Source organism: Cyclopterus lumpus, chromosome 10 (assembly GCF_009769545.1).
Source record: "Cyclopterus lumpus isolate fCycLum1 chromosome 10, fCycLum1.pri, whole genome shotgun sequence".
Lineage (NCBI taxonomy): Eukaryota > Metazoa > Chordata > Actinopteri > Perciformes > Cyclopteridae > Cyclopterus > Cyclopterus lumpus.
In genome coordinates this window covers 6,161,999-6,176,330 of record NC_046975.1, presented here as the reverse complement: position 1 = coordinate 6,176,330, position 14,332 = coordinate 6,161,999, and the positions used below count along the sequence as shown (strand labels likewise).

General features: G+C 41.0%; 1 protein-coding gene across 2 annotated transcripts in view; it reads right to left on the bottom strand.

Moving 5' to 3' along the window:
* Positions 1-7,323, bottom strand: part of pigg (phosphatidylinositol glycan anchor biosynthesis class G) — a 55,038-nt gene extending 47,715 nt beyond the window's left edge. Inside the window, exons 1-5 of one of the 2 annotated variants that reach the window (XM_034543384.1) lie at positions 7,203-7,311; positions 6,632-6,697; positions 6,333-6,538; positions 1,730-1,939; positions 1,054-1,242 (exon numbers count right to left, since the gene is read on the bottom strand). In XM_034543384.1, the coding sequence (XP_034399275.1) occupies positions 1,054-1,242; positions 1,730-1,939; positions 6,333-6,482 (549 nt within the window). In that variant the 5' untranslated portion in view covers positions 6,483-6,538; positions 6,632-6,697; positions 7,203-7,311. Of the gene's footprint in view, positions 1-1,053; positions 1,243-1,729; positions 1,940-6,332; positions 6,539-6,631 lie in introns of both variants that reach the window. The other variant, XM_034543383.1, reaches the window with a different exon arrangement.
* Positions 7,324-14,332: the final 7,009 nt, after the last annotated feature.

The following is a 14,332-nucleotide window of genomic DNA, read 5'->3' as shown; positions in this document are numbered from 1 at the left end:
TGGACAGATCGCTGGAGTTTAACACCAGAGTGAAAACGGATCACAGATTAAACTAAAGTTATATATTTGATTTGTTTCCTGCTTCACCATCTGGTTAAAATAAATGTGTATTGTCGGTCTGAATAACAAACCACAAACAACTTTCTTCATTTATGAGAAAGATTTGTCTTTTCTTGATCTGTTATTTCCCTCAATAACTTTTATTATGGATACAATTAAAGTCAGAAAGAGCTGGAGAGAGGAAACACTTTTTAATCATTTATCATCATTTCCATTCAGTCCCGTGAGGCTGATCATTCCTGACTGTTGGGTTTGATGAGTTATATAATTTAAGATTAACCTAAAACATTGAGCCTATTAAATTAATTACAGTGTTCAAGAGAAACCATAATCATATCCTGGGTTATTTCTTAAGCCCGAGGGTCCCCATCGTCTGTCCTTATTGTTGGAAAGGGAGAGAGCTGAATACAGTTGTTCCTGGCGGGCTCAAGTAACCCTCGAGACATCTAAAGGCTGCAAACTCTCACTGCTGAGACTCTGCAACTGATACACGTTTGGCACTTGTGCTTAAAAGTAAATGAAACAATTATACAATAACCAAAATAGTAACACCGTTTTTTTTTTCTGACAACCAAATAATTGTGCTTCTGGCCACCTGACAGATGCAAGGCCGACATTCACTCTGCTGTTAGCTCCGCTTTGGTCCCCTCCTCCTGAGGGCGGCGGGCGGCTCTTCAGCTACTAAAGTGGACAGTGGGTTGACTCCAGTGTCTTTAGTGGAAACCGCAGCCTGCCTCTGAAGACGAGGTCAGTGAGGGAAAACCAAAACAAGGAGGCGAACGGTGAATCCTCATCACGCCCCTTTCACATCAATAGAAGAAATTTGACCCATTGTCCATATCAAATTATTGACCAGTGCACCTTTAAAACCTCCCTCACACTTTTACAAAACAAACTCTGCAACAAACCTTAACGATTAAAAAAAGGTTCCGAGACCCTAAAACAACAGAAGATGCAACGTGACGTAGAAACAGAGATTATACAAGAACGCACCTTTGAAATGAGGGCACTGTGAATCTTCTTCAGGATGTCGTCCATCTCCAGCAGTTTGGGCTGGATGAGGGAGCTGTGAGGTCCGCTGATGTGACCGATGTGGTCCAGGCCCAGGTAGTGCAGGATCAAAATGTCCCAGTCGTCCCTCTTGAGGGTGCTATCCAGGTGACGGGTCACATTGTTGTCCACCTACACACCGTGCATAAAAAGATACACACTTACCGATCTGCAGGATTTCGACCGATAACCAATTAAGTTGGTTGGTGTTATTCAGAGTCGCTCCCCCCCTTGAGCAAACAGAGAGAGCTGAGAGCAGCTTAACCCAGAGCTGAGATGGAGTCTGATGATTATCTGATCATCATGAGGCAAATATTACGCCACATTTGTAGCTATGGCATACGGCGCAAATAGCTTTGTGTGTGATCTCGCCTCCCCGGTTGCTCAGCTGCCTTCATCTCTTTAATGCAGATCAAGTTGCCTCGTACACACAATGTATACATTAACCACCGCTTAATTCATCAATAATACATCACGCACGGCCTTTACTGTTTGTATTGCCGTTATGGTACGGTTTGAAAAGCTTTCTTCATAATTATAGATTTCCGTTCAGGTGCTTTAACCCTTTCAGCGACATCAGCCGAAGAACTTACTAACTGACCAACTCATATTTACGCACCTCGGTGTAGTCGGACACAAAGAAGGAGGTGGTGCCATCGTGCTCCATGAAGTGCTTGGGGAAGAGGCGAACCCAGGTGTCGTCTCCGTAGAAGACCATCCTCTTCCCGGCTGTTTTGGCCTGCCAAACCAGGTTGTCCTCCAGCAGCGCCGGAGAATTCAGGTTCATCACCACATCAATGAAGCCTGGGATGCTGCCAGTGGTGAGAGCCTAGAGAGAGAGAGAGAGAGAGGGTGATATACGTATTCATCAAGGATCTCTAAAAGCAAAATACATCAATCAATCTGATTGGTCACCGCTTTGATCCATAACCAAAACTGCGTCCCACACCACCAACACACTGCTCATGCGGCCACAAATGGGAAGAGAAAGCTGACTCAGGTCAGCTGCGCGGCCGGATGTATCGGAGTAAAGGTCCTCCTACTTAACGACAAACTAATAAACATACTTTATGCCAATGTCACGGACGATTCCTTCCTTCCTTCCTTTCTTTCCTAGTTTTATGCATTTTATGTATATGTGCTTTATAAATAAAATGCATATTATTAGATAATGCAGATGCTTGTTTCAAGGAAGAGACGGAGAGTTCTGCTTCAAAAGCAGTCGGTTCAGTTACATTGAGCTCCCTCGTCTATTAATAGAAATGGTCTGACCAATTAAACCAGTGGGCTTTTTTTTTTGCCAAACTGGGAGAACACTTTGCTGGTTGCTATAATAAACTCAGGGGGCACACAGAGGGAATTATTATGTCAAGAAAAGGATGGGCTGGAGACAAAGAGTTCACAGTTTAAAGAAGGCCAAATCTTGAAATTGAGCTCTGAGAAAACATTGAGAAGAGGCCCAAACGAGTCATCAACACCCTAATTACTGGCCCCCAGGATGTGCCTCTGCTTAAATGCCAAATACCAGCGAGGAATGCAGACATGAAAAGGTGTAAAAGGGCTGGCAAAAGATTTTTTGGATTACTTTTAATTTCCTGTCTCGACTACTGAATGAAATACTTAAACTAAAAGACCACCTTTTCAAGGAGGTGCTACCAGATAATGCACAAGGACAAGTGGACCAATTCTGCATCCAGGCCGATACTGGCCTTTCATTGCTGCTGAGTGCCGAGTCAGTCTGGGAGCGCGGCTCGACCGGCCACATGCGAGTGCAGGGCGGGGAGAAGAAAACCCACTCCTGCTGTCTTCCCGTCACGGTTAGAAAGAGCAACAGGAAGCCTTACATGTAGAGGGAAGACCTCTGGGAAGAGATCCTGGTAACACAACTGCCTGGCCCTTATTTAAAAGAATACAAATAAGAAACGCCACACGAACAAGACACGAATACTGTGTCCCCGACTTCAAAATAAAATGATCTGCATAATGAGCATGAAGCTAGTAACTTTGTTACATACAGGGCAACTTCAACCGGAGGTTCGATCTGCGGCTCAGCTGAGCTCCATGTTGATGTGTCCTTGTGGCTTAAGCCCAGTGGTGTGTATGAATAGGTATGAATGATTAGAGTCCTGATGGGCAGGTGGCACCCTGCACGGTAGAACCCATTAGGGTGCGAATGGGTGAATGACGACATGTAGTGTTCAAGTGCTTTGAGAGGTCGGAGGACGAGAAGAGGTCCACTTAGCGCTTACGGTTGAGTGTGAGGACCAATGTGTGCGTGAATAGATTAGGATTCAGGTTAGTCGGCTGCGTCGTACCAGTTAATTGGGTGCAATGCAGTGATGGTGGCCAGTGAATGGCAGCTGGCCTCTACTGCCACCTACTGGCGTGTCACCAGATCTGAAAGCTGAGATGGGACAGTTGAACTCGACACCTCTGATGTTGTAAAAAAAAGCGCTCTGTGGATGACGCGACTTATACAATCACTTCAAAAGTGTAACTATCAGAGGAGATCTTGGGATTTACAGCGGACTCTCGTCTGTGTTCTCAGAAACATGTCTTCACTTAAAAAATTGATATGCAAACCTCCAGCATGTTATTTTGAAGAAGTTCATCGAGAGATGAACACACACACACACACACACACACACACACACACACACACACACACACACACACACACACACAAAGAAGAATATGAAGCACTACTTTAGGCTAAAAACACACAGTGCTGTGTCTCTAGAGAGGAATAAAGAGCAAGGTTTACAGATGTACCTGTATGCTCAGCGAGCCTGCAAATCAAACGTACACGCTTCTGGACAGCTGATAAAGTGCCATTTTCAATCCTTCCTCACCACTATATATATATATATATATATATATATATATATATATATACACACCTCAGCTACAACATAAAGCCTTCATGGCTTCCCTTCTAAATCAGAGAGATCATATTTTGAGCTTCCCTCTTTCATCGATTTCCCGCGACATGCTCTTTTACCGTTGACAAATCTTTTGAGGAAGGTTCCCACCCAGGACTTGTTTCTCCAAGCCGCCTGAAGGCCCCTTCCCCTCCGTCATCACTCCTCTAAACCCTTCGGATCGTGGCGGGACAGCCGTCTCCCCGCGAGTCATCCCTCCTCCACGTCATGGCAACCGACTTTCAGCTCCTCCTCGACACAGAACTTAACTCCGTTCCATAAAGCGCGGCATCATGTTCATGCTTCTTACGGCTGACTGGTGTCCTCACGTCGACCTCTCAATGCAAAACAGCTGACGCTTCCACCCAAAGTTGTTTTAGTAAAAACATTTTTTTTTTTGTAAAAACAACTTAGATTAGTAGGATGTAGTGTCGTCTATTACTCGACCACTCAATCTACAGATAGTTAATATCAACTATGATGGATTCAACGTTTATCGTACATTTTCAAGTCAAAATCCCACCTATGCACAGGTTACAACGCTCAAAATGAGGATTCAATGCTTTCCTTTGTCATATATGATCATAAACTGAATGCCTTTGTTTCTTGGACATATTGTAATAGAAAACCAGCAATCGAATACATCACCTAATAAGGAAAAATGTGTTACGTTGCCACTTTTACCAGCAAAAACACAAAACATTCCCTAATTTTTTACTTTTACATTTTGACATAGAAGGTAGCATTTTGTGAAAAAAATAAATAGACACCACTGAGGAGGCCCTCTGTCCACATTGTGTATCTGAAGCTGCAAGCTTCTTCCCGGGCTGAGTTTTTGTCTCCAAACTTCTTCTATCTTTAAAGGAGCTTGACGCTGTCAGCAACATCCCTGTTTCCTTCCCCCAGAGCTAAAACCTGAATGCCCTCTGACACTCGGGCAGAATGTTTCTGCTTCACCTGACAACTTGAGTTAGAGGCCTCGGCGATGCCCGGTACCCACGCGGACAACAAGACCGAGCTGCTTTAATATGACAGAACCCTCCCGGCTCCGCTCCCAAAATACTCTCAATGTGACAACGCGCCATGTTTTCACCTTTTTATTGTGATATTTGCAGTTGTCTGCTGGAAACTTAGCGCTCGTCTCAAAATGTCCTTTTGCACGATTATTCTAGGCTCACAGGAATACTGGGGCTTTTTTTCTGGCAGTTTTTGCTCCGACACACCTCGAGTCTCTCTTGGAAAAGATAATCAATGATGCGGCCTGATTAATTAATAAGGATTACTTATTTTTGTTAAAGCCCTTTTGATGGGCTGGATGAAATATTGGTGATGAGGTCTTTTTTTGCCATCTTACTCATTACGAGTCACGTTCTCCCAGAGCCCGAAGAGAAAACCTGAAATTGCTTCTTTTGTTCAAAAACCCCCAAATATATTACATTTATAAAGATACAAATCAAAGAAATTCACATATTTCACAAGATGGAGGCACAAAAACGTTAAGCATTTGTTGCATAACAAACAACTCAAACGATTCAGTTTTGGTTCAGTCAGTTTTGTGTTTGATTAAGTTGATTTGTCCCACTGCGGGGAGCTTCGTTGCATGTTTTTCTTCATCTCTCCGTCACTACCTAATCAAGGCATAACATTCTCAGTAAGTCATTTAGGTCAATTAGAACTTTGCATTAGCTTCAACAATAACATTGAGTTTGTCTCGCATCCAGCGCCACAAACTGCAGCTTCAGGTGTCACATCTGTTTTAGTTAATTACTTGTCCTTTTTAGAAAAAACAAACAATGTATTTTGGATCAGTTTTTATAGCTGTACATCTTCAGGAACAGCTAGGCGTGAGGCTGACAGCCACAGACAGGTGATAGGCCAGTCAGGAAGAACCTGGAGACTAACAAGATGTTGGCTTTGGTCCTTTTATGGGACAAAAAAAATTAAAACTATATATATATATATAACAACCTTTGAAAGGTATAGGCATAGGTTAAAGTGTTCTACAGCTTGTGTAGAGGCGGTGTAGCATATTAAATCTATTTAGTTGTGAATTAAAGTCAGATTTAAAGACACACATTGGGACAAAATACACCAGCGAATGGATTTCTAATAGACCCATGCCATAAATGGGATCATACATAGTGGACAAACTTGAAGGACGAGTTTGGCATCCTGTATATTGTACATATTTTTGCATTTGCACCTTATTGTTATCTTATACTTGCAAAGGGGGAAGAGAGTATATAGCAATCCCTCCTCAGGGAAGATAAAGCTGCATCCCCTTCTTCGGGGACGTCGTACCTTGATCCTGGGCATGGTGACCGTGGGGGGCCTCGCCTTGGCCACGTAGCTGTGCGAGGAGCCCCTCTCCACCAGGTGCCTGGTGTACGGCATGTTCCTGCGGCCGTTGGCTCCGAACACGAAGTCGTCCCGGAGCGCGTCCACGAGCATTATAACCACCCGCTTAAAGAGGGGCTCGGGGAGGCGGGAGGAGTTGGGAGAGCTTCCTGTAATTAGAGGGAGTAGTGGTGGGTTTTTTGGACCAGTCTTCACAGATACTCGCGTGGTGCGTCTTGCACAGGTGAAGGCTGCGGGCTCACCTGTCTGCGGCTCCGCTGGCAGATCTGACAGCTTGCTCTTGGACGAGAAGGAGGACTTTAGAGGCACTGGGAAGAATCCCCGCAGGAAGAGGGCAACGCCAATCACTTCGCATATTAAAATGAACGAGGCGAACACAGACGAGCGTACTTTCATTTTGCTGGTTGACGGTTGACACTTTTTTAGTTTTTTTTAACGAGTGTGTTTGTAAGATAACTTGCTAGCTAGCAAACGACATGACACTTGCTCCTCAGTTTATAGGATATATAGGAGGAGATAGAAAGCCATAACATCCTATTCCACATGGACGCATTGTCAAACGACGTATTACAAAAGCCACGGTCTCGGCATTAAATGAAACGCGTCTCTATTATATACGTGTGGCTGTAATTGCGAATAAAAACACTAATACCAGTTAGCGCTCTAACCATTCATAGCAGCTTCCGCATTGATAACATGGAACTACGGGTAGTCCGTTGAGTCAAACAAGACCGATACGCCCCCCCGTCGTATATGACTGCGGTAAACTCAGCGAACACTCGGATCTCGGTGGTCAAATCAGCCGGCACTTACATTTTTGTGCGCCTATATACTGACATTCATGGTAAACACGTTCAAACGACCCAGATCAGGAGCGAGCGAGGGTTTTTGCGAAGTTAGCAGAAAGATCCACGAAACACAATATCCGGTTTTAACAAAGTTAGCGGAAACATCCACGTGACAGAACATCCGGTCTTCAGAATAAGATATGGACGAATCGTATACTTGCAAATAAGGACGTTAGATTAAATTAATTAGATTCACTTTAACTATAAAACATGTGACTTTCAACTAGTGAGTTAAAGATAAAATAAACCTCAGTTGTGCATGAAGTGTATTTATTAATCAATTTATATCTGAGCAACTGATATGTTCAGGACATTTTGTGACCACATCCAAACAAAAAGTAAATATCTTAACTTTACCAATTTTGATATTTTACTAAATAAAAGCTGAACTGATTTTGTACTGTCGTATCTTTTAAACGGCTGTGATGTTGAAGAATGAGGATGAAGGAATCTCCGCGGACACTGTTCTTCCGTTATAATAGAGTTTATTACAGAGAGGAATCACAGGTCAGGACGAGCGTCCTGGAAGGCGGCAGGCAGCAGGCGGCAGGCAGCAGGTAGCAGGCGGCAGGCAGCAGGCGGCAGGCAGCAGGCGGCAGGCAGCAGGCAGCAGGCGGCAGGCGGCAGGCAGCAGGTAGCAGGCAGCAGGCGGCAGGCGGCAGCGAGGCAAGCAGCGAGGCAAGCAGCGAGGCAAGCAGCGAGGCAAGCAGCGAGGCAAGCAGCAGGCAGCGCGGCAAGCAGCAGGCAGCGCGGCAGGCAGCATGCAGAGAGGCAGCAGGCGGCAGGCGGCAGGCAGCAGGCAGCAAGTAGCAGGCAGCAGGCGGCAGGCAGCAGGCAGGGAGGCCTATGGATATTAAAAGGTCAATACAAATATTATTATCAATAAATCCAGGCAATGACTGATGCACATGTGTTCCGTATCTGACTCCACCCATATTGAGAATCAGATGGACCAATTAAGATTTCTTTCTAAATGATCACACATTTGTACATTCATACTTTTGGTGCAATAATTATTCACACAGACAACAATTCCAGTTGGAAGTTGTTGCTTTTTGTAGGGTTGTTGTGTCCATTCCTAGGCACTGGCTGTGCCTAGGAATTATAAACCAAAAAACATAATCAATTCAGCACATTGTGTAATAAAACAAAAAGAGTACTTTTCTTGTATTCTTAAAGCCTAGGACACTTAGTGTTACATTATGTAAGTGGAATCATAAATACATTTTCTTTTATTTAAGACAAATGCTACATCGCGAGGATGTTGGTCCACTCACAGATAATAAGTTGTACGCTTGTATAACCTAAACACGCAAGTTATTTATGTGCGTGTATTTTGAGACCAAATAAACGGCATACTAGAAATAACTAATATTTCACAGGATAAGAATCAGACAGTATATTAAATTCAGCATCACCTCCATAAAAGTTCTCATTTGTCCAGGTCACTGAATATCTGGTAATCGTGAACTTGACTTGATTAATTAAAATGTAAACAGAGAAGGTTTTTTATATTTTATATTACACAATGTGTTAATAAATGCATTATATTATTCAACCTGTAAGTATTGTGTACTTACAGGTATACATTTTATCATGAAGGAATACTTTTTTTTCCTAGAAATTGTTATGTGATGCTTTTCTTACAATAGATGCTTGTTTTTTTAATTTTTAACTTTTATTACATTTATATATTTATAGTATGGGATTTGTGTGTTGAAATGCAGTCACATACTACATGTAAATAGAAGGTCTTAGCTACCTGTTTTTGAAAATCTACACGGTAATCAAAATCATATCCATTATTGCATGTCATTCCCCATCTCTCGTTTAATGTAATCTCTCTATTGTCTTTCTAATAATATGTAGAAAATGCCCAAACAAACAATGACGTCAGTCAAATAATTACTTACCCAGTCAGTGACAGCAGGCCCTGGACCGGGTGGTTTTTTGGCCGAGCACATTGCACATTTGTACTCTGATTCAAACACTAAGATACAAACACACTTATTAGATCTTGAGTACCACACTAAAAAAATATGACTAACAAAAATTCTCACTCACCTGATGCTTTCAGTATTTGTAGAGCGAACAGTTTTCGCTGATGTACCATCTCTTTTCTTGTCGTACCAAAATCCATGTTTGGCATATCTGGGAAGGCCTCCATTACTTTGTTTGCCATCTAAATTATGGCACAATGTGTGATGTGCATGTGAGCGATTGTAGATTCTGATAAACCAACTTAAATCAAAAACACAGAATTTATTACATTACATTACATTTATCTATAATCATTTAGGAAAAGCTTGTACTTAGAGAAATATTAATCTCACCATGATTACCACCAACCCACAGCTACTGCAATCTTCCATTTGGTATCCACCCAGTCACTTTTACTGTGGCAGATCCTCCTCATCTTGAAGTACTCACTGTGTGAAAACAATTCATGAAAGTGTCAATGTACTATATGTACATACACATGCAATTTGTATATAATATGTGAAAACAACATCAGTGTCTCTATAATTTGTTGGGCTCCCACATTTTGACATCTTTCTGGAAGCCTCTGTAACTCTAATCAATGCTTTAAGTCCTGACATATTAAACCTAACCAACAGTGCATGATAGACTCCCAGTGTTTCTTTCTCTGTCTGTCTATCTATCTGTCTGCCTGTCTATCTATCTATCTGTCTGCCTGTCTGTATGTCTGCCTGTCTGTCTGCCTGTCTGCCTGTGTGTCTCTCTGTCTGTCTGTCTGCCTGTGTGTCTCTCTGTCTGTCTGTCTGCCTGTTTGTATGTTGCAACACTCTCCAGGGTGCTGATCCTGCTGCTGGGAACAGCAAGGGAGCTATCCAGCAGTTTGAAGGCTTCATGAACTTCAACCAAATAACATCCTTGTCTAACCTTTGATGTCAACTGTTTCCTAGCGTATAGACTAAATAGGCCCTCTTAGTGTTTTCTGTTTGCTGAATCAAATCTCATTTCACTCATGAGTGAGAAAGGCTTCTCTTTTCTTCTTCACTTGTTTTCTGTCTGTGTTTGTTTATTTCTGTGCAGCACATTGAAGTCACCAAGTAACTAAGTTAGAAAGCCTGTTTGGCTAAATTGTTTGCAAAGAAAATTAAACTCCTTAAACACGTATGTTGTCTCCTGCCTCTCACTGCACTTTGGTTCTCCCTGCATTCTTACAAAGTCCCAGGAAAATGCTAAATTGTAACTTAGGGTGACACAATGTAAAAGGTTTAGAACCTGTCTTCATATATAGTGGCCCATTAAAGCAGCATGTAAAGGGTATTAGATACATGTGTAGTGTAGCGATTTATTTAGTTTTTCCTGATAATTGTTTCTGTTCTACCATTACAACTACATACCTCGCCTGCAAGCCACGCTTGAGGTCTAAGTGTTCGTAGCTCACTGTGGTGGATAATGAAGCTGTTTCCTCTTATTTGTGAGGGGATCTCAGACACAACCACTTCTGAGTCACTTCTTTTCCACAGGTCCTTGAGCTGAGGGTCATGAAAGTAATATATGTTATTTAAGTAGATAAATAAACACTACTTTACATATTATGAGTTACATATGAGCAAATACATTTACACATTTTTAAATTATCATTCAATCACTGTTTCCTACCTGAATATTTATATTTTAATCTTTGTGTCCTTGCTGTTTCTCTTACCACATTGCCTTCTTTCAATATTTTCTCCGCTTCATAAGCACTTCTTAGCTTTCCCTCTTTCTCCACAATTCCTTTTTATTAATCTTCCATACATTTTTTATTCATCGATTTTCTTACATTAGTTATTACGCTATTTTGATTCCTATTATACCTTTTGAGTCTTCCCTCCTTTATTTCAAATGACCCTTTAAATATGTTTGTATATATTGGATCCTTTGGAGAATGATATATACTTTAATAATACTTTCACCTAGAAATGTATTTACATTACAGATACATTTATTACATTTCATGTATTGCTAAAACATTAACAATAAGTTCACCTGTGATGGAGCATCGACTGTGCTTCCATGTGCGTCCTCATCGTCTGTTGGGTTCTAGATATAACAATTGCAATATCAATGTAACGCTTTAATTTATTTACTTACAGACTAACATGGTCAAATATGTATTGGTAACTGCATTTCATGGCAATTCAGTAAATCATGCAAGTGTTTTACGTACATAATGTAACAATAAGCTGATGATTTACAGGTGTTTTACATTACTGATCATTGTGTAACCATGCCACAATGGATTACCTGTGAAGGAGCTTGAAAGCTTGTTGACAGCCCTTTAATGCCCTTTTCATTAAGGTCAGGATTTGGTTGTTTTGTTGGAGCTCGTGTTGGTATTTTTTTGGGTGTGCTCTGAGAAAAACACAAATATTGTATTGGACAAAAAACATTTTGTTATCACATGTTATCCTATTTAAACATATTGAATAATAATGTATGTGGGTCCCCTTGCCCTTTTTTAGTCTTCCTAATTTTCATCTGCACATTACAAGAATGTATTTGTTATAAAACAAAATGAAGATAATCAGATATTAATGAATGTCAATGTTAATAGTGAAAACCATCGATACCTTTTTGTGGCGATTGAAAGCATGTTTAAGTCTCTTCCTATTGAGAATGACGTTTCCAATTCCAAGATTTTTGCACACCTGACCCCAGAAAGTAGAGTCATCCTTGCATCCTTCAGTGGTAGCCTGAAGTTTTTTGATGAGCAGCACAATATCCTCTGCTGCTATGGAAATATTTCTGGACTTAAAATGAAATAACAAGTTACATTTTTTGGGTCATATATATATATATATATATCACATTTATAAATGAAATGCACATTAAAAAAAAAAAGCATTCACGTTTTATTCATCACTTTACAATGTACACAACCAATTTTACACTTTAACTTTAAACCACCCGTCCAGACATTGTTACATTGTATATTTAGCATTTGAATTTATTCTTATTAACTTTATTTTAGTAACATGTTATATATTTTATTAGTATCTTATATTGCTGCACTATATTTTAGGCCTAGAATATCTACTAATGCTTTTTAAATAATTCAAATCTAATATTTTAGCGTCAGCATTGTTGAAGGAGGCGGAGCTTCAAGACTGGAATTCATGACGTCAATTCATAAGCACGCGAAAGTGGCGCGAACACAGCTAGCTTGCCAAAGCTACTAGCGAGCTAATTATCGTCAAATAAGTAGGTTAGTGCAAACCTTAACTTAAGCTAGCTAACTGGCTAGATAACGAGGTCCCGTTTTCGAGGCATGTTTTGACAAAAGCATTAGCCTGCCAGCACAAATCCCAAAAGATTAAAATATTAATTTAATTTAATTAGGTTTTAAATGTACTTATATTAGCTACTGATATTTTAGCCACACCACAAATAGTCTATAAACTGACCGTAGCGAACTGTCCTGGAGACAGTCCTGTTGCTAAGTTACATTGAGAAGCTGGCTAAAAACATTACGTTAGCTTTAAATTACATTTTTCTAAATGTCCTCTGAAATATTATAATTGATTGAAACTATTGTTAATCAACCTTTCTGTCGTTTCCGGGTCCAATTAAACCGGTTATCGGGGTTTACGCGGCTCAAATGTGACTATTAAAAACTAATGTTAGCTAACACTGGACTATTTTCCATACTGAACCACCCGCATTAAACAAAGCTTACGCGTCATACATTTACAGACAATATATTAACATGACAGCAGGTACTTTCTTTACATTTACTTATTGGGTTGAATGATATTGCTGATGGAGTCACTCACCTCACTGGGGCTTTCTCATTGGACATTTTTTTATTGAAAACTATTGGCATTTCTGTAATAACTACGCTATATACAGTTTCCACCCTAACCACACACACTCAACTTACAATCACTGGCCAATCACAACCAAATACGGACCTAAGCTAATTGGTCTTATTTGTAGATGTGAAAAACATTGGTCTGCTTATTTGAGTAATGTAGACAGACCCACTTACTAACATACTACTAATATAACGATACAATGACGCTGTGTAGACGTTGCATACTTACCCTCGCGGTGCTGGCATCTTGAATGAAGGAGGGCTCATGGCCCAAAATTCAAGGTATACTGTGACAAAGTTAATTTACTCTAGAACTACCTGTCGACGCTGACTGTTTTCTAAATGCTAAATTCAATTCTGTTACCGTAACTCTTTGAGCATTCATGCTATCGACGTAATTACAACGGAATCTGAATGGAGAGAAGCGGACCTTTCCATTGATATACGGTACATTACGGTAATAGTGAAACCTGCCCTGCGAATGCTTTTGGGGGAGGGGTGGAAGTGAGCAGGGCAGGAAAACATCAGTGAAGAGTGTTTACTTGAGTGATGTTTTATTTGTAAATAATATGTTGGTGTTGTGAATAATAGTATTAGTATTGTTTCTGAGAGTTCTGCTATTGGCCGGCCCACCTAAGCCCCCCACTCAAGGCCACTTTCCTGTCCACACAAACAAAGAGGATTTATTGCAAAAAGTATGTTTAATGACCTTTTAACCCTTTGATACACATTACATTACATTACATGTCATTTAGCTGACGCTTTTATCCAAAGCGATAAGTGCATTAAACCATGAGTCCAAACTCAGAACAACAAGAATCAAGCAAGTACAACTTCTTCAATAATGTTAAACTACAGAGTACTATCAGTAAGAGACATTTAAGTGCTACTAAAGTGCTAAACAACAAAGTGCTATCGGTAAGGGACATTTAAGTGCTACTACGGCTCTACCTTCCCTATTCAAGGTATAGTCGAAAAAGATGTGTTTTTAGTTTGCGACGGAAGATGTAGAGACTTTCTGCTGTCCTGATGTCAATGGGGAGCTCATTCCACCAATGAGGAGCCAGCACAGCAAACAGTCGTGACTTTGAGTGTTTAGCTCGAAGTGAAGGAGCTACAAGCCGATTGGCAGAAGCCGAGTGAAGTGAACGAGGTGCGGTGTACGGTTTGACCATGTCCTGGATGTAGACCGGACCCGATCTGTTCGAAGCAGATGCGGGCGGCCACCGGTAACCAGTGAAGGTCGCGGAGGAGCGGAGTAGTGT